Below are 24,818 nucleotides of genomic sequence, written 5' to 3' on the forward strand. Positions count from 1 at the left end.
AAGGTGAAGTTAAAAGGTTTAACAGGGACCTCAAACTCAATCACCTTCAATTCAGATAAAAATGATTTAAAACAGATGTATGTATGAAGTGACTAGATATAAAACAATAGAGTACTGAATGATAAGAATAAACAATTGCACAAAATTTACCATATTGCAGATACTGTTTTAAAAGTTTTTTAGGGACGCCTGGGTGGCTCAGCGGTTGGGTGCCTGCCTTCGGCCCAGGGTGTGATCCTGGAGACCCAGGATCGAGTCCCACATCAGGCTCCCTGCGTGGAGCCTGCTTCTCCCTCTGCCTGTGTTTCTGCCTCTCTCTGTGTATCTCTCATGAATAAATAAATAAAAATTAAAAAAAATAAAAAATAAAATTATTTATTTAAAAAAGTATTTTTATATGTATTAATTCATATATTTTACTCATATGAATTGTAACAAACTGCAGAGTACAAGTCCCACTCAAAGTATTCTAAAAAACTATGCTGGCCAAACCAAATATATATGAAGACAGTCATTTATTCTATGACTATATCATAGGCAGAGAACAAATGTCTTGCCCAACTTGTGGTTTTAAAATATGCAAACAATCAAAAATGAAATTAAACAAACACCAATAGTTACTTATTTATGTCCTTTGGAAAAAAGGATAGCAAAGTTTCAATGTTACATGTGGAAAGGGAAAAAGACTGCATTTTCTCCCTAGTCTTTGCACATATATTGTCTTTTTATCAAGAAAAATATTATTTCTGTGAGAGCAATACAGAAGTATAAAAGACCATGTATACTACAAATGTATGGTTTTTACAGTATATAAGCTAAAAAGCTCAAATGTCACTACACTTAAAATTGGTTTTTCTTAATTACATTTAACTACCATTTACTGAATGCTTACTATATGTCAGACACTGGGCTAGGTGCTTTTATTACACTAAATCTAATCCTCAAAATAATTCCACATGGGATATATTATCTCCCAATTATAGATGAGAAAATTGAGGGGTTCTTTTTATAAAGGTCAAGCGTCTTACCCTAAGTTATACCATCAGTAAGTGAAAATGCCATAATCAAACCATTTTTCCAAATGCAAAGTTTAATCTCTTCCCGAAGGTGGTAACCTTTCCTCCCCCTTTTATCTTAGTTTCACTTTCCCTACAATCCCACTTCCCAATTATACCCATCCAGCAGGGAAGTAATAAAGTGGTAGGATCTGGAAATTCTGACAAACCAGTTTAAAAGGCTGATCCCCATACCCCAAACACCCTTCTCACAGTTTGTTTGACTTCAAGTTCTAATAAAGCTAAAGTGCTCATATCTTGATTTAAAGCCTTTAAAAAGAGTATCCCACTTATAAGTTACTACAATCAAGTCATTTCCCTCTTCTCCCTCAAAGTCTTGCTCTTGCTTTAGGAAGCTTTCCCAAATTAACTGCTTTCAACGCCAACTGTTTCTTTGCAAACAAGTATGAGAAAATAGGTATTCATTATATACTATTATGAATCTGAACATTTAAAAATTCCATTCTGTGACAGAGCCAACACTGAATCATTTTCAAGTCTGAGTAATCCATCTCCCCAGCTGCATATAAAAAAGGGGCAGGAGTCTGCTTTTTTTTTTCCTATTTTCTTATCATGGTTTATACCAAAGTACATTTTGCATACATGATACATGGTACATGATAAATGTTAGCTAACTTTCTCGGACTCTGTGACAAACCTGCTGCACCACAAGAGAAATCCAACTTTCCTACCTGCTGGGGGCCAGGCCTTGATGTAGCCTGTACAATGGACCACCACAAAGTGAGGTTCCCCATCCTTCACAGAGCCAAGTCCATTCCTAGAAGAAGTACATGTGTGAGGAGAAAACCCTACTCAATAGCATTTAAAAGGCAACGCTGGCTTAGTACCTTTAAGCTTAGGCTCTTGCATGTTTAGAAAACTGATCACTTTTTGACCTTTCTCCCCAAAAGTGAACACCATATTTCTGACCTTGCCAAAGTAAAGCAACAAAAAGATACTGCAGCAGGAACTAGTAGGGCAACTTATTTAAATAAGATGAGCAAAGCTGTAGAAGTTCAGAAAATATTGCCAGAAAATAAATAACTGGGAAGTGAAGCATGAATGTGAGGGCTGCTAAAGGAAGTACTACAGTAAGATAGTTGAAAAAAATGATGATCTCTACCAGTATGTAGCCATCTCTTTGGTTTTTCATTGTTTCGGATCTCACCTGCATCTGTTTCTCACAAAGCTCAATCTATTCATGGAGACTGGGTCCACAGAGCTATTGCCACATCTGTTTCAAAGAACGGAGATATTAAAAGCAATTAAACTGTGCCATTTAATAACTTTCCATCCATTAACAGCCAGGAAAAAAGGCTCTGGATACAACTAGACACAGAAGGAGAAAGAAGTCAGGCTTGATATTTCTAAAACTTATAACTGCCGAGAATCTGAAGTTCAAAATGTTCCATATATTCTTCAATTGCAGAAATTCTCTACATTGGGGTCAGTATACATTTTGTGTAAAGGACCAAATGGTAAATATTTCAGCTTTTGTGGATCGTACAATTTACTGCAACTAGGCCATCAGAGCATAAAAACAGCCATAGACAATATATAAACAAACGCACATGGTTATGTTCCTATAAGACTTTATTCACAGAGTTGTGGTTTGCACATTCCTGTTCTATACCACAACCCAATCTATTTGCTATGTTTCCTTATTATTTATCTTGCTCTTACCTATGTCTCTACATAGATCATGTTCACATATTGAGACATTCTCTCCCACCCTCTACTTTCCTCCTTTCATTTCTTTAAAATAATAGATTAAACTTACACAGAGTTTAATGCACTAGTCTAAGCATCTTTACACATATTATCTCACCCTTATAACAACTTTATGAGGTTGATATAATTCCCAATATTAGGAGAAATCATAACACAAAGTTGTTATGTAATCTGCTCAAGGTTTCAGAAGATAATGAGTGGCAAATCTAGCAGTCTAGGTTCAGAAGTTAGTCTAAACCACTAAGTCACATAATATTAAATTCTAAAACTCTCAGGAAACCTTTCTTAATATCCTACTCATCATTTCTAATAAGCATCCTCTCAGTACAATGTAGGTAATTTCCACTGTATAACCTGAACTTACTTTGTGACTTTAAGAGGTATCTTTTCAGGACGCCTGGGTGGCTCAGCAGTTGAGCATCTGCCTTTGGCTCAGAGCGTGATCCTGTGGTCTCCAGGATCAAGTCCCGCATCAGGTTCCCTGCAGGTAGCCTGCATCTCTCTCTGCCTATGTCTCTGCCTCTCTCTCCCTGTGTCTCTCATGAATAAGTAAATAATCTTAAAAAAAAAAAAGCTTTATTTAAAAAAACAAAAACCCTCTGCTCCTAATTTTTCTTATATCAATCCTCAACCTGACACTTACCTCATACGGCAAATAAATGATCTCCTTGAGCCCATACACATCCTCATGGAAGACTGCTGACCTTCCTTTTTCACTGTTCCAGTCTTCAGATCAAGGATACGCCCTGAAAAATGATGTGAAGAGCAGTCTGGAGTGTGTTCTTATATATGGTGAAAAGGAAGGGAGAGAGACACTAGAGGCAAAGACAAATAGTATCCTATTCTGTCCTCCAATCTCCATGCTTATAAAAGAACACACCAAGTAGGGGTTGGATTTTTTTCCAAGTCTAAAATATCTCAATTCCCATCAATGAATCTTATTCTTAAGTTCAAAGGCAGCACTGAAGATAACTCTGTGCAAGGAAAGAAGATGGAAGTGGAAAGTAGTGTTGGCAAGAAAGAGGCTAGGCTATATTCTTGGGTCCCACTTTCATGCACGTGCATGTACACATATGTGCACACATGCACACTGAGGGAATGTCACTGTTTAAAAACTAATAATTTGGGCAGCCCGGGTGGCTCAGCGGTTTAGTGCCTGCCTTCAGCCCAGAGCATGATCCTGGAGACCCGGGATCAAGTCCCACGTCAGGCTCCCTGCTTGAAGACTGCTTCTCCCTCTGCCTGTGTCTCTGCCTCTCTCTCTGTGTCTCTCATGAATAAAATCTTAAAAAAAAAAAAAAAAACTAGAAAAATGAAATTCATAAAAACCTAAAAGAAGGAAAAACTAAAACACAATTAAATTATAACAGACTTTCTTGTATTTAATTATCAGGTTTTTAAAATTTGATTGACTGAGAGGGACAGAATGTGCATAAACATGTGTGTGTGAGAGGAGGGGGAGGGACAGAGGAGAGAGAGAATCTCAAGCAGACTCTGGCTCACCATAGAGCCAGACATGGGGCTCAATCCTACAACCCTGAGATCACAACGGGAATGGAAACCAAGAGTTGGGATGCTCAACTAACTAAGTCACCCAGGTGCCCCTTAATTACCAGTTTTGATCTGCTTTCACTTTAAATTTTTTTCTAGAGTTGCTTAAAGAGCAGATGTGTTTCCTTTTTTTTTTTTTTTAAGATTTTTATTTATTTATTCATAGGGACACAGCTAGAGAGAGAGGCAGAGACACAGGCAGAGGGAGAAGCAGGCACCATGCAGAGAGCCCGACGTGGGACTCGAGCCCAGGTCTCCAGGATCATGCCCTGGGCTGCAGGCGGCGCTAAACCGCTGCGCCACCGGGGCTGCCCGCAGATGTGTTTCCTATAGTGAGACACTTGCAAAAGGACTAAAGAGCATTAAAATAGGGGGAAGAAAGAAAACAAAAATAGAAATAAGACAAAAAAATAGTACAGATACAAACAATAAAAACAACTTATACACTGATAACCACTCTCCTCTAAAATAAAAATCTATTATCACAGAATCCAGTATAAAGCAAAGATATGCACAAACAGGCAGAAAAAATAGCAGGTACTCATATAAATGAGACAGAAACATGGATAACTTAATTCTTTTAAAATGGGAAAAAAAGTTCATTGTAGATTTGGTTTTTACTGTTTTATTTACACTAATAAACTTTTACATGTGTACGGTCACTAAAGAAACATTTTCTGGGATCCTGGGGTGGCTTAGCATTTTAGTGCCTGCCTTCAGCCCAGGGCGTGATCCCAGGGTTCCAGGATCGAGTCTCACATCGGGCTCCCTACATGGATGGAGTCTGCTTCTCCCTCTGCCTGTGTCTTTGCCTCTCTCTCTCTCTCTCTCTCTCTGTGTGTGTCTCTCTCATGAATAAATAAAATCTTTAAAAGGAAAAAGAAATATTTTCTAAGGATAAGCTACAAATTATCTGCATGTGGATAGAAAAAAATTATATTCATTATAGGAGAAAATTCTAGAAGGCGTGTCAGAGTCAATGAACAAACTGAAGAGCTAAAACACCTCTTCTGTTTCAGAAAAAAATAAAGGGCTTCCCATCCATTTTCCATCCATATAATTCATACCTGTCAGGGCATTTTCTGAGGTGGAAAGCTGCTCACGAAGTTTGTCCACGTCATCTGGATGCACCTGATCATAGAGCGTGCTACCAAACCATTCAGACTGTGGCTGGTTCAAAACAGGGGTCACTGAGTCAGAGACATAAACTACCCGGCCTGTCTCACATGAGACAATAAACAGAAAGCCATCTGCTGCCTCCAAGATCAAATGTTTGAGTTCCTGTCCAAGGAAGAGAAATAAAAGTTAAAACTGAACTTTTCAACGTCAAGTATTATTCATGAAAAGAAGACACTTCAGGCCTTATGCATCTCTCTCTCTCTCCATAAGCGTTTCTGGCTCCTGCCTGATCCACAGCCCCAGCTTTGTACTCTAAGTGTCATTGCCTTCATGACAGCTTTTTCTAATAGATATTTCTTCAATCTATGTCACTATCCACCTCCTCCTCTTTATCTCACTCAAGATGGGGAATAAAAAGGCTTACCATTAACAATAATTTAGTCCTTGATCTCACCCTCTCTGGTCTCTTTTTAGGATCTTGCTCTACAAATACTCTCATTTTCACTCTTTCCCCTCAGATCTATAAACATGATCAAGTTTTCTCAATTCTAAACAAACCTTTTCTCAATTTTGCCCAGCTCATCTCTTTTTCAGTGCCACGTTTTATTTAATGTTATCTTCAATGGCTCTATTCTCTTACCTTTCACTTATTTCTCAATCCCACTATAATTATCACTCTGAAGAATTATTGTTGTTTGCAGCAGATCACCAATGTCCTCCTAACTGCCAATTCAAGCCCCCTTTTCTGGGTCTTTATGATGTTAATCTCTCTCCAGAATCTGGTGATATCCATTCCATCCTTCTGTTTTTCTCTAGCTTCTAAGACACCATCTTCCAACTTTTACTCCCTTTCTAAATGTCCTTTCTCTGCTTTAGGCACTCTTTCTTCCCTTAGTTCAAGTACTAAGTATAGATATTTCCAAGGTTCTATCTCAGGTTCTCTTCTCTCTTTATACCATACTCTATCCCTGAGAGATTATAGCCACTCCTCCCTGCTATGAAATGATCCCCAAGTCTACATCTCTAGACTGGTCTAAACTTTTTTTTTAGCTTTAAGCAGACCTAAATTCCAACTAACTTTTAAATATTTCCAATTAGATACTCTACCAGCAACTCAATTTCAACATTTCAAAACTAGTCATATTTCCCCCTCCAAAAATCCTCTGTGCTCTTCTAGCATTTCCTTTCTTAATTAACAGTACCACCTTCCTATCAGGCTAGAAGACTCAAAATCTAATTACTCTCTCTCATGCTCCAGTGATATTAGTTTTATCAATTCTATTTCCAATACTACATCACCATCCTAGTCATCTTACACCAAGACTAAAGAAATGGTCTTCCTGCTTTCATTCTCTTGAATCCAGCCTTAAAATGCTACTACACAGACTAATATATGTTTTTTAGAGGGGTGGAGGAGAACAGGAGGCACAGAGAGAGAGAGAGCATTTGCTGAAGTTATTCCCAGTATTTATGACACTAATCCCTTACCTCTCCATGTTTATCCATCTACAGGACTTTAATACTGTGCCTCTATGATACAACTAACTGTGTGTTTATATTGTGATTTATTTATTTACAGATCTATTGCCACTAATGACTATCTCTAATCTCTTTATTCTTTTCATAGCACAAAGTACCTGATTAGCCCACAAAAGGTGCATAACTGGAGTCTGTTCAATCAGTATCTCTACATAGATTGTTAGAATAAACTGATTAACCATTTCAATGTACATGTATATAAAATCCATGCTATGTGTGCTTTCATATAGATACCCCTGTTTAGAAAAAAAAAATTTTTTAAGATTTTATTTATTTATTCATGAGAGAGACACACAGAGAGAGAGAGGCAGAGACACAGGCAGAGAAAGAAGCAGGCTCCATGCAGGGAGCCCAACGTGGGACGCAATCCCAGGACTCCAGGATCACGCCCTGGGCCAAAGGTAGGCACCAAATCACTGAGCCACCCAGGGATCCCCTGGAAAATTATTATTACTTTCTTCCAAACCACATTCCTTCCTTCTAAGCCTCTGAATGAAAGGGTGACATTATAGGCCAATTTTTTCTTCCTTATATTTCCTATCTTCCAAATTTTTCTGCAATAGCCATGTGTTATTTTTAATAATCAAAACAGAACATGGCTTTCTTTTTTTTTTTTTTTTTTTTTTTAATTTTTATTTATTTATGATAGTCACAGAGAGAGAGAGAGAGAGGCAGAGACACAGGCAGAGGGAGAAGCAGGCTCCATGCACCGGGAGCCTGACGTGGGATTCGATCCCGGGTCTCCAGGATCGCGCCCTGGGCCAAAGGCAGGCGCTAAACCACTGCGCCACCCAGGGATCCCAGAACATGGCTTTCTTACTCTTAGAAGTCTTTGCTGATGACCATCCCTACTCAGACCTGATCATTCTATTCACTTTAGCCATCCTCCACTATATATTTATCTAGTCCCATATAAATTATTAATGTGTTTTAAAAAGGTTATTTCTCAGGGTGCCTGGATGGCTCAGTCAGTTGAGTGTCTGACACTTGATTTCAGTTCCGGTCACGATTTCATGGGTCAGGGGATCCAGCCCTACATCAAGCTCCACGCTCAGTGTACAGTCTGCTTGAGATTCTCTCCTTCTCCCTCTGGCCCTTGCCCAGGTCACATACACACTCTCTCTCTCTTAAATAAACAAACAAACAAAAAATAAATAAAATCTTTAAAAAGAGGTTTTTCTTCCTTAAACACATTTTCCTCCCATTTTTCACTTATGTGTGTATCTAGCCATTCAAATATTCATATTCAGACTGATTTCCAAAAACTCACATATTCACATTCAGACTGACATCCCAAGCAGCTAGAAATGTTTTTGCCTTACCTATTTTTCTCATTACATGTAACAGAGCAAATCTCTAAGGAATGATGACTGCCTTGTTAGACTCCTTGTATCACTAAAACTGAAAGCTGCTTCAGGAATAAGAAATAGATTTCTTCCATCTTCTATAACCCTACAGCCAACGAAGAGAACTGGTTCCATGGACATGGTCATCTCTTCTTCCTACAATTCCACTCGTTTCATCATATAAGCTACATCCACGAGTGAAGTTTAAAATAGCTATAAGCTTGCAGTGCCTAGGTTAAGTGTCTGCTCTGCCTTCAGCTCAGGTCATGATCCCAGGGTCCTGGAATCAAGCATCAGGGTCCCTGCTCAGCAGAGTGTCTGCTTCTCACTCTCCCTCTGCCCTCCCCCCACCTGCTAGTGCATGTTCTCACTCTCAAATAAAATCTTTAAAAAAAAATACCTATAGGCTTACCAAATAGTTTGCACAAGTCTTCTGTACTTCTCATTGTTCCAATGCTAATGAATATTATTATTATTATTATTTTTTTTTTTTTTGCTTGCTAATGAATATTATAGCCAGGAATTGAAACTACTTTCTCATGGTGGAAATTTTTCCTTAACAGGGTAGCCCAGGTGGCTCAGCAGGCAGCCTGGGTGGCTCAGCAGTTTAGTGCTGCCTTCAGCCCAGGGCATGATCCTGGAGACCCAGGAAGGAGTCCTGTGCCAGGCTCCCTGCATGGAGCCTGCTTCTCCCTCTGCCTGTATCTCTGCCTCTTTCTCTCTCTGTCTCTCTCTCATGAATAAATAAAATCTTTATAAATAAATAAATAAATAAATAAATAAATAAATAAATAAATAAATAAATAAAATTTTCCCTAACAGCTGAATTCTTGTACTTTAAGTAATATACAGACTCAGCTCTTCTCTGACTTCCAATATAAGACATTAGTTAGAATTATGGTCATCTACCCCCAAAAGATCAAAACTTTCAACAGATTCTATCTCAGAGTTGTACATCTCAGACACCTGATCAGTGAGGAACGAAGGCTTGTAGGTGCCATCAGTGGATGTATTCCCAGTTCCTCGCAAAGACTTCATGTGAGAGACTGCCATGCGTAAGATGGTTAACTTGTCTGGTTTTCGAGCCAGGGCACTACAGGTGGGCACCATGTCTGACAGTTCTGTGATGTAGGCTGTCATCTTGTTCCGTCGTCGTCGTTCAATTTCACTATGATTTTCCCTGCATGGAGAGAGGAGGTGGTCACATCTGGCCGTTTGGGAGCAGGTAAAGTGATATAAATATGGAGTGAGCTGCTGAAGAAATATAGTTTTTAGATTGAGGAGTGCTTAAGTCTCAGAAGGTAGAGTCAAGTTTGCCAATCTTCTCATGCAGAACAAGCATGGAATAGAAACTAACAAGGCAGACAGAGAATAAACAGTTACTAGCAATTCTATCTCCTGGAAACTTTCACTTCCTATATAGATTATCATTCCCCCAGAACAAAACAAAAAATGTTTTAAGAAATGATAATCTTAAAAGATGTTGATTTTATTCACTTTAGTTCCTCAGAGACAAATAATCTCAGCTTGGCTGACTCCATGGTTACTAATTCAACTTTTTAAAGGCTAAAACTAAAATGGCCAGTTTTTTCTAAAACAAGTATATTGCACAACAGCTGATAAAAGAATTGATAGCATAGATTCCTTTAGTCTCTAAAATGTTGCCTGTTCTCAGCTTCTCTCTTACTCTTAACTCTAGCAGGCAGAATGGAAGATTTTGAAATTTCATTTGTCTCATTAATGCACCAAGTCCTACCTTCTTTATCTGGATGTGGTGCCAGTGCATTGAGCTCAAAAGATTCTAAGACATCATCTATTAGAGATCCCTTTGGGTCACTAGTTGGAACCAAATGAATTGGAGGATAAAAGTGGAGTGAGGAGGAAAAGGCCTGAAAACAGACAATTTGGATCTCAACAGCATAAGTAGACCACTTCTCCAACACTGATTTCCTCAAAATCAAAACAGAATTTTATCATTGTTAAAAATAATAACCCAGTAGTTTTCAAGTAGGATTTCTGAAAAGCCCCATAGTTTCTCAGTGTCTTCAACCAGGATGCCTCAAAGAGAAAAAAACAATGTGCTGCTTTACTGCTTCGTCTTGAGCAGCTTTTGCTTTATCTTTTTTATTTACTTCCCTTACTATTTAAGGATCCTATCTGAATAAAAGTTCTTTGTCAAAACAAAAAGAAAAATGAAAACTGACCTAATATAAATCTTTTTAAGAGAAGAGCAAACTATAAGGTTAAGCAATAAGTGACTTTCCCAAAGGAAGAACTCATTCCCAATTAATGCAATGGTCTTCCCACCATATCATGCCAAATCAGCTTTTCGAAGAATTAAAGAGTTAGCAGGAAAGGACAACAAAATGGGCTTGTGGACCTGCTGAAAAAGGAAATGAGATGAGGGGGGAAAAGTAGTAAAACCAGGCATTGGTATCAATATCTCCTACTGAGTGGTCTCAAATCATAGAAGCCAGAAAACAGAAAAATCTGGGCATACCATTACAATATTACCATATCGTAATATTTCTACGTTATTGACAAAAGTCTCCAAAGAGAACTTTACAGCCTCCTTCCCAAATGGCAAAAAGGTCTCACTATATAGGTCCTATTTGTTAATTTGCCTGAGAAACAGAATATTCAACTTTCAAACTTAAAGCACCCATCTTCTTAGTATCTGATGGATTTCTGACACTGAAGTCCAAAAGGCTAATCTTTTCAAAAGCCACATCAAGGCTGCTAAAACTTTTCCAAGAAACCACAAAAGATTCAATCACCAAAGCAAGACGATACTACTATGACACAGTAATCTAGCCTGTGAGTCTAGAAAGGTGTGCTTTCTAGAGAGGTGTGGAATAAATGCTAAGGCCTAAATATTGAGAACTAATTGCAAACACAGAGATATTTATTAGCCTTCTGATAAAAGAGTATTTTCCTGTGAAAGCACCAACAGGCATCACTGCCCTGCTTCTAAAGCCTTTTATTTTGTAAAACAGTGCTGAGATAAAGAGGAAAAGAGAAAACTATAAAACTAATAGCAATTTCTTAAATTCCTTAGTAAAGTTCCCTCAACTCACCCACTTTCTGATGGGGGAGGCCAAAGTTCCTGTTACACACAAACTTCTAAAAAATCTTGTCCTCTCTTGCCACAGATAAGGAAAGACACAAAGAGAAAGGGGAAGAAAAGAGCAGAGTAAGAAAAAGGAAAAAGCAGCATCATCTGCTTCATCATGCTGAAAGATACTGTTTTCCTACCTGGCAAGTCTCTCTTTATCCGCAGAGCTCTGCTCATCATCCGACCTAAAAACAGAATTAATGAACTAAGCTAAAATTAAAATAAAAAGAAAGAAAAAAAAAAAGAAGATAGATGGATGGATAAATGGAAAGAAGGAGAGGGGAAAGGGAAGGAAAAAGGAAATAGAACAAAATAGATGCAGAGAAGGGAAAATTAAAATATACACAGGAACCTTGCCTATAATTCTATAAAGCCATTTACTAGGATAAAGAAAAAGTAATTTACAGGACAAAGGTGGACATAAAAGCAAGGCCAATATTCATTATAAATTAACATAGTCTGAACACAGAAAACACTTTGCCATCAATCTCTGTAGAGACCAACAAAATAGAGTTTGAACAAGAACCAAACAAGGGAATACCATTTTCACACACTTCTTCCAAAATAAAGTTATATTCACATATGCTATTTTTTTTTAAAGATTTATTTATTTACGGAGATCCCTGGGTGGCTCAGCGGTTTGGCGCCTGCCTTTGGTCCAGGGCGTGGTCCTGGAGTCCGGGATCAAGTCCCACATTGGGCTCCCTGCATGGAGCCTGCTTCTCCCTCTGCCTGTGTCTCTGCCTCTCTCTCTCTCTCTGTGTCTCTCATGAATAAATAAATAAAATCTTTAAAAAAAAAAAAAAAAGATTTATTTATTTACGGGCAGCCCAGGTGGCTCAGTGGTTTAGCGCCACCTTCAGCCCAGGGCCTGATCCTGGAGACCCAGGATCAAGTCCCATGTCAGGTTCCCAGCATGGAGCCTGCTTCTCGCTCTGCCTGTGTCTCTGCCTCTGTGTGTGTGTGTGTCTCTTATGAATAAATAAATAAAATCTTAAAAAAAAAAGATTTATTTATCTACTGGAGAGAGGGGAAGGGCAGAAGGAAAGAGACAATCCTCAAGCCGACTCATCACTAAGCACAGAGCCTGATGCGGGGCTTGATCCCAGGACTCTGATATCACTACCTAAGTCAAAATCAAGAGTTGGCTGCTTCAAACTATGGAAGGAGCCACGATGTCCTTCAACAGATGAATGGATAAAGAAGATGTGGTATATATATACAATGGGTTATTACTCAGCCATCAGAAATGACAAATAACCATCATTTGCTTTGACGAGGATGGAACTAGAGGTTATTATGCTAAGTGAAATATGTTAATCAGAGGACAATCATCACATGGTTTCATTTATATGTGGAATATAAGAAATAGTGAAATGGATTATAAGGGAAATGAGGGCAACTGAGTGGGGAAAAATTAGAGGAAGACAAACGATGAGACTCCTAACTCTGGGAAACAAAGGGTTGTGGAAGGGGAGGTGGGTGGAGGATGGGGTAACTGGGTGACGGGCACTAAGGAGGGCATTTGATGGGATGAGCAGTGGGTGTTATACTGTATGTTTGGAAGTTGAATTTAAATTAAAAAAAAATTTTTTTAAAGCTGGCTGCTTAACAACTGAGCCACCCAGGCACCCCCACATATGCTATTCTACAATTTAAAAAAAAAAAATCAAAGAGTAAATCATAATAAGAATGTCGAACAAATGATCACAAATACAAATCTCTCTGTAACATGCAGACACACAGACATGCACTCACAGATAACCAAACAGGTTTCACTGGAGAAATTACATAAATAAAACTTAAGAATTAGGTTTTTGGCATATCCCCTATCACTGATTTGATAAAGTAGTAAATTTCTGTTTATTCACTCTCCCATAAATTAGTAGTAAAGCCCTGACACTGGTGGATCCCTATGCCAACTGCCCCTCCCCTAGAGGAGGCTCAAAGGATTCCCATTAAGTTTTTCAGGAAAACAGAAAACTATAAGGGTTGGTGGCAACTGAAGAAACATCAAGGTATTGGTAGACCAGTGTATCAGTAATCAGCTCCATTAAAAACAACATATATATATAAAGAAACCTCAAATAAAATGTCTAAGTATGATATATTAACACTATTTCATTATTAAAAGTGACACGTACAGGGGCACCTGAATGGCACAGCCGATTAAGTGCCCAACTCTTGGTTTTGGCTCAGGTCATGATTGCAGAATGGTGAGATGTAGCCCCCCCACAACAGGCTATGTGCTTGCTGTGGAGCCTGCTTGGGATTCTCTCTCCCTCCCTCTCTCTCTCTCTGTCCTTCCTTCCCATGCTCACTCACTCACTTGCCTGTTCTCGCTCTCATTCTAAAATAAAAAAATAAATCTAAAAAAAAAAAAAGAACAAGTGACATGTACAATGATTTTATCAATACCTGGGAAAGTTTCTACTAAATGTTCCACAGGAAAAAAGAGACTCAAAATAATACAGTAACAATAAGAACAAAAATATGAAAACTTATGTATACTGATGAGAAACGCAAGAGAACGGTCTTACATTCAGTAGTTTAAACATGTTCAGTGGTTATTATGGTTCCTTAACAAACTACAAATCCTTTATTTCAAAGAATTGAGAAAATACATATATTTTCAGCTTTGAAGACCCTCTACTAAATTCCCAGGAGAATATGTGAGGTAAACTGGCAAATCATCTCTTACAGGAATAAGTTATTAAAAAGAAAGTTAAATATCTAAAATTCTTATTATTACTACTCCTACAAGTAGAAATCCATAATCCCTTATCTACTCTTATCTCTGAATGAAATATGTAAATGTTTTAATATTTACATTAAGGAGGACAAATGAAGACTAAAATAATTCAGGTCATGTCTTCATAGCTTTTTGGAATTTAAATCAAGAGACGGGGAACCTTTATGACCAGTACTATTTGATGGCTTGACTTTCATTCTTTTTTTTTTTTTTTTTTTTTAAGTTTATTTAGTTAAGCAATCTTTAAACCCAATGTGGGGCTTGAATTCAGGACCCTAAGATCAGGAGCTGCATACTCTAATATCTGAGCCAGCCAGGTGCCCATAATGCTTGACTTTCTAACACAGTTTGAAAAACTATTCCCCAAATATCTATAATTAACTTCTCATTTTAAAGATGGTTTATATCCTCAAGTATTTATAAGTACCTATTTCATTAAATAAATTCTGTGAAAATCTCTTAAATCACTCCTTTCCTTTTTTTTTTTTTTTAAATGTTGGTTTATTTATTATTTATGATAGTCACAGAGAGAGGCAGAGACACAGGCAGAGGGAGAAGCAGGCTCCATGCACCGGGAGCCCGACGCGGGATTCGATCCTGGATCTCCAGGATCGCGCCCTGAGCCAAAGGCAGGCGCCAAACCGCTGCGCCACCCAGGGATCCCAAATCACTCCTTTCCTATTGCCATTGCCTCGACTCTAGCCCAAGCACTCATGATTTTATAGCTATATTAATTATTTCAACAGCCTCCCATCTACCTCCCTGACTACAGTGCTTCTCTTTAATCAATCTTCTACACAGCTACTAGAGAAAAATCCCACATACATTTTATTTATTAAAATCTCTTTTTCAAAGCCCATGATGGCATCTTATTGCTTCAGATATAAGCTACTGTGACTGGTATTTTTTTTTAATAAATTTTTATTTATTTATGATAGTCACACAGAGAGAGAGAGGCAGAGACACAGGCAGAGGGAGAAGCAGGCTCCATGCCGGGAGCCCGACATGGGATTCGATCCCGGGTCTCCAGGATCACGCCCTGGGCCAAAGGCAGGCGCCAAACCGCTGCGCCACCCAGGGATCCCTGTGACTGGTATTTCTTAGCCCTCCAACAGTGGTTCTCAAAGTATGGTCCCCAGATTAGCAACATTTGCAATAAATATAAGTACTCAGTTAAGCTCTGGATTTTTTATTATTCATTTTTCTGAGGTGGCTGCAAACTCAATTTTTAAAAAACAAACTAATTCACTGTTAAAATATAAAATTTAGAATCAACTTTCTAAAAACATATATTTGCTTTTTATTAAACATAAATCAACTCAATAGTTGAGAAGGATTTATATTTAATAAAAAAGCAAAGTATTTTTCATAATCTTAACAAAATTTAAATTTATTCCAATCAAAATTCAACTCCACAAAAATTGTTTCTGTTGCCATTTTTAAAAGAAAACTATTATCTGTACAGATTTTGTGAACCCATTTAATAATAAATGCAACCAAGAAATTCCTAACGTGTTCCTGTGGACACCTGCAAGTGCACCGTATAACTACCTATTATATACATAAAAACATTGTGTAAATTGTACCATCAGTTTGAAGCCATGTTACCTGACCATAAACAATAACTGTCATACGAAATTTTGCCAGCTTTCAGAATAAGAAGACTAGCCAGAGAAATTGACTACTAATGAGATCAAATTAAAAATCTATACACTTGAATTGCCTGGTCCCACAACATGGCCCAAGATGCTCTACTACATTACCTGGCAAATCGCTCCTTATCATTAGACATCTGATCATCATCACACCTGAAGAAGAAAGATAAGATTAGCCCAAAGCATTATACTTGTTATGTCTACTTCATCTGAAATAAAAACTAGAAAGGAGTAAAAGTATTCAATAGGGAAAAAAAAGCCAATGGAAAAGCATCACAAAGCAATAGAGATATTGCTATTATTTGTCTTCTGATGTTCTCCTTTAACCTTACTTATCAGATACTGCAAAACAAGATGATAATCTCCTAAAGGGCACAGCTAACTGCCCTGTCAGCACCACTCTGAGATTAGGGATAGTTTTGTTTTAATTATGGCAACAACAACAACAAAAAAACATGGCACATAATATTTACCATCTTAACCATTTTTTTTTTTTTTTAATTTATGATAGTCACACACACACAGAGAGAGAGAGGCAGAGGGAGAAGCAGGCTCCATGCACCAGGAGCCTGACGTGGGATTCGATCCTGGGTGTCCAGGATCGCGCCCTGGGCCAAAGGCAGACGCCAAACTGCTGCGCCACCCAGGGATCCCCATCTTAACCATTTTTAAGGATACAATTCAGTAGTGCTATACTTAACATTGTTGTGCAACTGATCTATAGAACTTTCTAATCTTGCAAAACTGAGACTCATTATATACACTAAACATCCTCTTCCCACCTGCTCCCAATCCAATTCCCAGCTCAAGTAACCATCTCTATACTTTGTCTCTAATTTTGACTACTTTAGATAGATAGATAGATAGATAGATAGATAGATAGATAGATAGACAGACATACAGTCTTTTTGTGACTGGCCTATTTTACTTAGTCAAATGTCTTCAACATTCATCCATGTTGTAGCATATGCCAGGATTTCCTTCCTTTTTAAGGCTGAACAATATTCCATTGGACATATATGTCACATTTTCTTTATGTAGTCATCTGTCAATGGATATTAGGTTGCTTCCACCTCTTGGATATTGTGAAAATGGGGCAGTGCACTTGTGTGTGCAAATATCTAAGACCCTGCTTTCAATTATTTTGGATATTTATGACCAGGAGTGCAGCTGCTGAATCTACAATAATTCTTTTTTTTTTTTTTTAATTTTTTTTTTTTAATTTATGATAGTCACAGAGAGAGAGAGAGAGGCAGAGACACAGGCAGAGGGAGAAGCAGGCTCCATGCACCGGGAGCCTGACGTGGGATTCGATCCCGGGTCTCCAGGATCGCGCCCTGGGCCAAAGACAGGCGCTAAACCGCTGCGCCACCCAGGGATCCCTTTTTTTTTTTTTTTTTTAATTTTTTTTTTTTTTATTTATGATAGTCACAGAGAGAGAGAGTGAATCTACAATAATTCTATTTTTAGTTTTTTGAAGAATCTCCATACTGTTTTCCACAGTGGTTAAATTACAATTTACATTCCGGCCAATAGTGCAAAAGGGTTCCCTCTTTTCACATCCTTATCCAACTTATTTTCTGTTTCTTTGATGGTACCCATCATCATGGATGTCACATGGTATCTCACTGTAATTTCAATTTGCATTTTTCTCTAATGATTAGCGATGCTGAACATCTTTTCATATATTTGTTGGCCTTCTGCATATCTGCTCTTGAAAAATGTGTATTCAAGTCATTTGCCCATTTTTTTTTAAAGATTTTATTTATTTATTCACGAGAGACACAGAGAGAGGGGCAGAGACACAGCCAGAAGAAGAAGCAGGCTCCATGCACAGAGCTCAATGTGGGACTCAATCCAGGGACTCTGGGATCACGCTCTGAGCCAAAGGCAGATGCTCAACCACTAAGCCACCCAGGCATCCCATTTGCCCATTTTTAATCAGGTTGTTTTGTTTTGCTGAATTGCTGTAATTCTTCATATATTGTAGATATTAACCTCTTATCAGATACATGACTTACAAGTATTTTCTTCCATTACATGGGTTATCTTTTCACTGCTTTCTTTGGTGCACAGAAGTTTTTAAGAGACAGTTTTAGATTATTACTTAAACAATGTTCTTTATCTCTCTGATCAAGGAAATAATCCCTTCATCCCAACAACTTCTACTTGGGATCATATCTGCTAAATACAGAAAATACAGGATTTGTTGAGGAAGGAAAACCTAACTTAAAAAACACTATTCTCTGGCAGCCCAGGTGGCTCAGCGGTTTAGCGCCGTCTTCAGCCCAGGGTATGATCCTGGAGACCCGGGATTAAGTCCCACATCAGGCTCTCTGCATGGAGCCCGCTTCTCCTTCTGCCTGTGTCTCTGCCTCTCTCTCTCTGTCTCTCATGAATAAATAAATAAAATCTTAAAAAGAAAAAAAAGGGGATCCCTGGGTAGCTCAGCGGTTTAGCGCCTGCCTTTGGCCCGGGGTGCAATCCTGGAGTCCCGGGATCAGGTCCCGCGTTGGGCTCCCAGCATGGAGCCTGCTTCTCCCTCCTCCTGTGTCTCTGCCTCTTTCTCTCTCTATCATAAATAAATAAATAAATAAATAAATAAATAATAAATAAATAAATAAATCTTTAAAAAAAAAGAAACACTATTCTCTGCATGATCTAAATTTTCCTCTTCTCACTGCCACAGGATAGAGCAAAGATCTACCAACTTTTGGAAGGAAGTGTTTTTGTATGGAGATAGGTTAAGTCTCATAAAATTTTCAGTTAAACCCGTTATTAAATTAATGGCAAAAGTTATACTGTTCCTTCACAGATGTAAATCCTCAACTAATCCAACCCTAATAGGACTCCAACAGTTAAGCATCTGCCTTTAGCTCAGGTCTAATCCTGGAGTCCCAGGATCGAGTCCCATATCAGGCTCCCTGCATGGAGCCTACTTTTCCCTCTGCCTATGTCTCTGCCTCTCTCTGTGTGTCTCTCATGAATAAATAAATAAAATCTTAAAAAAAAAAAAATCCAACCCCAAGAATATTCAGTGTTTGAGAATAACAGGAGAGCAGAAGAAAAATGGGCAAACATGAAGAAGTAACTGAATTCCACTTCAAATACAAAGAGTCTATTTCCAGGACACAAAATATGCTTTAAATCAGATGCTACTAACTCCTAGTGGAAACACGTAACCGGAACTGAAAAGAGAGCCTTATAATTTACATATTAACTTTGAATCTCAAGAATGAGTCTTCTAGATCCTTACTACTCAAAGTATAGTCAGTGGCTGGAAGCAGCAGCATCACCTAGGAATAAATCAGAGCATAGAACCTTGGGCCCTACCTCAGGCCTACTGAATTACATTTAATTTTTTTTTTAAGTAATCTCTAGGCCAAACATGGGGCTTGCATTCACAACCCCACACTCAAGAGTTGCATGCTCTACCAACTAAGCCAGCCCAGACCTACTGAATTAGAATCTTCACCTTCACAAGAAACCCCAGGTGATTCTGTATATGCACTAAAGTTTGAGAAGCAGTATTGTGGATACTAGTAACTCTGACATTGTACCTGGAGTTTCAAAGGCTTGATATTATTAAAAATGATTTTATAGGTGTCTGGAAAATATAACAAAATGACATTTTAACAAATCAATGAAAAGAGATAATAAATTACAACTTTCAAAAGTAGCATCCACACTGGGTGTTATATACAGTATGTTGGCAAGTTGAATTTAAATAAAATAAAAACAAAAAATTAAAATATAAAAATTAAAACAGCACAACAAAAAACAAAGAGTAGCATCCACCAAGGAAATTTAATGCTGACTTATACAATGCAAGTAAGACTTTCATTGTCCAGAGTGGAAAATTCCAATTGTTTAAAATAAATAAAGAAATTTAGTGATACCTCTCCCAGACATAATGACCCACTATGTAAAATGAATTGTGACAGTCTTTTTTTATGGTTGGGGAAAGGACAACTGAACCTTTCTGGATCTGCATATAGTTTGTGACTACTAGATTTTGTGGAAATCGAGACAATGACTCAGGGCCTGAGCTAACTGAGAAATATAAATAAGACAAGTGGTTATCTCTATGACACTCAAATGCATAATACAGTTCTACCAATAGCATCTATCAGTTATAATCAGGAATTCTCCTTTGGAACAATTCCCAGAACTGTTTGAAAAAGTTGATCCTTCCCCCAAAATTGAAATATCCTCCCCTCTTCACACTTATTACTACTCAATAAGTCTCAAAAGTCCTCTTGGAGAATTATTTTCTCCAATGTTTTGCAACTATTCCTTTCTGGTAGCCAAGTTACAGTTGTTTTCAAGAATATCTGGTAGGATTCAGCAAATAGTTAGCAGCAAGAAATATAAGCCTAAATAAAAATTACTAAAATGGGGACACCTGGATGGCTCAACAGTTGAGCGTCTGCCTTCAGCTCAGGGCATGATCCCGGGGTCTGGGCTCCTTGTGTGAGCCTGCTTCTCCATCTGCACGTGTCTCTACCTTTCTCTCTGAATAAATAAAATCTTTTTAAAAAATTACTAAAATGAAAAAAATAGATGTCTCTGACAGAACTTAAGCATTATAAAACAAAACAATGGCAAGCAATTTACAGCATGCATATCCTCTATGCAAAAACAAAAACTGAGGATTATGAATGTATGTCCACACATATACATTTAAATATATTTATATATATACTGAATATTTCTGGAAGGATACTCAATAAACTGGAAACTGTAGTTGTCTAAGGGGAAAGGGTCTGAAATGAAATGAAGACATACTTGCACTACATGTAACTTTGTAATATTTAAAAATTTATAAAATATATTACCAGTTAAGATTTAGTTGTTAGGACAAATGAAATCTGGACACTCGTATAATAAAATAATGGCTTTTTTTTTTAATAGGGCTCCTTTATCGATTAAATATTTGTTATTCAACAAAGTAGACCCACCTAGGTAATATTTTCAACTTTGGAAAGAAAAAAAGGTAGGCTACAGTCAAGGTTATCTTCCTTTCTTTGACTCTTACTGCTTGTGCTCGCTTCGGCAGCACATATACTAAAATTGACTCTTACTGCTTTCCTTTTTTTTTTTTTAATATTTTATTTATTTATTCATAGAGACAGAGAGAGAGAGAGAGAGAGGCAGAGACACAGGCAGAGGGAGAAGCAGGCATCATACAGAGAGCCTGACGTGGAACTCGATCCCAGGTCTCCATGATCACGCCCTGAGCAGCAGGCGGCGCTAAACCACTGCGGCACCGGGGCTGCCCTGCTTTCCTTATTTAAAAACAAAACCTTGGGATCCCTGGGTGGCGCAGCGGTTTAGCACCTGCCTTTGGCCCAGGGCGCGATCCTGGAGACCCAGGATCAAATCCCACATCGGGCTCCCGGTGCATGGAGCCTGCTTCTCCCTCTGCCTATGTCTCTGCCTCTATCTCTCTCTCTCTCTCTGTGTGACTATCATAAATAAAAATAAAAATTAAAAAAAAAACAAATAATTGGTCTTCAGCAAGAATAAGTATTTCCCTTCTCTGAAAGAAGTCCTCCAACAATATACTGAAAAGTCCATCTTCAGTGCTCCAGAAGATTCATTATTTAAGGATACAAATTCTAATTCCTGCTCTGAAAGAATCAATGGGCATCAGAAAATATTAAAGGTACATTAATGCCCACCCCCCTCAATGAATTACACCTTGGCCTCCTAACACACTGACGCAGGACTTGAACATAAGATTTGCTTTCGCCAAAGGAACACCAGCAAATGTCAATACAAAGCAGAGGCTTGATAAGCACTTAGACTGAGACTTGCCCTTCACACTGTAGCCATTGGCATGTAAAGAAACTCAGTCTGACATTCTTAAAGATAAAAGACCACAAAGAAAACAGAATAACCATCCAGCCAATCCACAGCATTGTGAGAAATAATATATCATCGTTGTTTTTAAACCACACAGCAATAGAAAACTAAAACAGGGTCTTGGAAATTCTCTGCCCTCTCTTCACTGAGCTCCTTCCTCTGGATCCATTTAAAAAATGCTTGAAAATGTTATAAGGTATAACACAATAGGAAACTTTAGTTTTAGGATAAAGAACTTGCCTTAGGCCTAAGGACAAAAATATTACAAGTCAGAAATAAAAGATCATGAACTAATCTTTAATATCAGAAATCTAAGAAAATTTTTAAAAATCTTACCTCAAAAATTTACTGTTCCCTTCTCCATCATCATCAAAATCCAACCTGGGTAAAACCAACAATAAATATTATAAGCCCACTGACAATACAGAAAATTAAGAAATTAACATTTCTCAACCCACAAGCTATCTGAACATCCACCCAAATGGAAGAAGGAAAAGAGGAATTAGACACAGAAATCAAAGCTATGTGATTTCCTCCTTGTACCCAACTAGGCAATCAAAAGAGTACCTACCTGCTGCTGCCTTATATTTTCCTAAATTGGCAGTCTCCGCTTTTGCCAAAGTTTTACACTAGAGTACAACCTCTATCAAAGGAACAGGAATCCACTCAAAAGTGAAAATAAAAAATTAATATGAATAACTCAGGTCTGGGACACCTGAATGGCTCAGCGGTTAAGTGTCTGCCTTCAGTCCAGGGCATGATGCTGGAGACCAGAGAGCAAGTCCTGCATCGGGCTCCCTGCATGGAGCCTGCTTCTCCCTCTGCCTGTGTCTCTGCCTCTTTCTCTCTGTGTCGCTCATGAATAAATAAATAAAATCTTAAAAAAACAATAATAATTCAGGTCCATCTTTCATTTCTATAGTCTAAGCTATGTTACTGGCTTTCTGAAACATTCCAAAACAGTGATGTTATATACAGAAGCAATTTAAGATCTCAGAAGGTTATTAATTAATCCTTTTTTTTCCATCACACATCTAAGAAACATGTAATACATACTAGAGAGAGGAAAACAAGAGACTTGCCGTCAAGGGACCTTCTACCTAGACAAATACAAATATAAAACAAGAATAGAAAAGTGCCATGTGAGAAGCACAAGCAATATGCTATAAGACATTTAGTAAAAGCAACAGTGATGGGCAGCCCCAGTGGCTCAGCGATTTAGTGCTGCCTTCGGCCCAGGGTGTGATCCTGGAGACCCGGGATCGAGTCCCATGTCGGGCTCCCTGCATGGGGCCTGCTTCTCCCTCTGCCTCTCTCTCTGTGTCTGTCATGAATAAATAAAAAATCTTAAAAAAAAAAAAAAAAAAAGCAACAGTGACTTTCATTTCAGGGATTAGGGAAGATTATAAGTAATAAGGTAGGCCTCAGAACAGCAGAAAAAGAAAACACAGTATTCTAAAACCTGTGGGATGCAGGTTATTATTATTAATCTCTATATTCTCTACTACCACCCTAACCCCACATTATGAGTCTCTAGATGACATATACAGTGTCAATCCTGAAAGTGTTCCTTCCTCTTCCTCCCTGTAGCCCCCTAATTACCTGTCAAAATCTACCCAATAACTCCATTTCTAAAAATCTACCTTAAGGAAATAACTCAAAAGAGATAAAAAAAAATTATGTACAAAGATGTTCACAGAGCATTACATATACTAGCAAAAACTTCAAAATAACTTAAATTTCCCAAAAAGGAACTGAGTACATCCCTTTGTGTAACTTAAAAATCATATTTCTATAAAATAACAGTAATGAAAAAAGGTTACATACAATTAGGTGAAAAGACAAGGCTATATAAAACTATCTAATTATAGATTCCAACTACTAAAAGATCTACATATAAAGAATGAAGAAACTATACTAAAAAACTGATTGGAAATGACAGGGTAGTAGGATAATTTCTATTCTTTCTATTTTCCAATCTTTATTTAAAAGAATGTATATTGGGGATCCCTGGGTGGCGCAGCGGTTTGGCGCCTGCCTTTGGCCCAGGGCGTGATCCTGGAGACCTGGGATCGAATCCCACGTCGGGCTCCCGGTGCATGGAGCCTGCTTCTCCTTCTGCCTGTGCCTCTGCCTCTCTCTCTCTCTGTGTGACTATCATAAATAAATAAATAAAATTCTTTAAAAAAAAAAAAAAAAAGAATGTATATTTCTTCTTTAATTGATTACCAATAATAGACATTCATTTCAGAAAATCTGAAAATAAAAACAAGTTTCCCATAATCTCATCATCTAGAAATCTGAGGAGTATCCTTTCAGTTTTTTCTAGGCACATGTTACATATTTCCTTCTGACAGAGTAGTATGTTACATAAACTGTAATGTCCCAACATACTGTGAATATTTTTCTCTACTGATACATGTTACCTCCAATAACTGTACAGTATTCCATTTCAAATATACTAAAATTTACTCAACTAATCCCCTAATTTTGATATTTATAGTGCTTCTAATTGTTTGCTATTATACATAACCATAACATTGTGTTTAAGAGAGTGAACTCTAAAACTAACCTCCCAAGGTTCATATCAAATATCTTCCACTTACTTAGATCCTTGAGTAAGTTGTTATTCAATGAGTTAATGTAAAACTCCTGGAGACATAGTAAGTCTTAATATGCTACTCATGTTACCACCTAACTCCAAGGATGACTTGCATTACTATTAGCAGGTGAAACTTAAAGACTAGCTATATTAGATTTAAAAAAAATTTTTTTTTTTTTTGACGAGAAAGCAAGTGTGCATGTGCAAGTAGGGGGAAGGGACAGAGGGAGAGACAGCATCTTAAGCAGGCTCCAGGCCCAGCACAGAGCCCAATGCAGGGCTCCATCTCATAATCTGGAGATCACAACCCAAGATGAAACCAAGTCGGACACTCAACCAACTGAGCCATCCAGGTGCCCCTTAGCTAAACAACTTTTAAGGAAGTAAAAAGAGAAATTTAACACCAAAAAATACTATCCATTCTCCCAAGCCTCTTTTATTATTTTTTTTTCTTTTTTAAGATTCATTTATTTACTTGGGGCACA

General features: G+C 37.9%; 1 protein-coding gene across 8 annotated transcripts in view; it reads right to left on the reverse strand.

Moving 5' to 3' along the window:
* Positions 1-24,818, reverse strand: part of ARNT (aryl hydrocarbon receptor nuclear translocator) — a 71,465-nt gene that overhangs the window by 21,053 nt on the left and 25,594 nt on the right. For 6 of the 8 annotated variants that reach the window (XM_049095900.1, XM_049095897.1, XM_049095895.1 and 3 more), the window contains 8 exons: positions 22,068-22,112; positions 15,972-16,016; positions 11,597-11,641; positions 9,308-9,521; positions 5,405-5,618; positions 3,430-3,532; positions 2,224-2,289; positions 1,748-1,833 (listed from right to left, as the gene is read on the reverse strand). In XM_049095900.1, the coding sequence (XP_048951857.1) occupies positions 1,748-1,833; positions 2,224-2,289; positions 3,430-3,532; positions 5,405-5,618; positions 9,308-9,521; positions 11,597-11,641; positions 15,972-16,016; positions 22,068-22,112 (818 nt within the window). The remainder of the gene's footprint in view (positions 1-1,747; positions 1,834-2,223; positions 2,290-3,429; positions 3,533-5,404; positions 5,619-9,307; positions 9,522-11,596; positions 11,642-15,971; positions 16,017-22,067; positions 22,113-24,818) is intronic. The other 2 variants (XM_049095902.1, XM_049095899.1) reach the window with 1 other exon arrangement.

Source organism: Canis lupus, chromosome 17 (assembly GCF_003254725.2).
Source record: "Canis lupus dingo isolate Sandy chromosome 17, ASM325472v2, whole genome shotgun sequence".
Taxonomy (NCBI): Eukaryota; Metazoa; Chordata; class Mammalia; order Carnivora; family Canidae; genus Canis; species Canis lupus.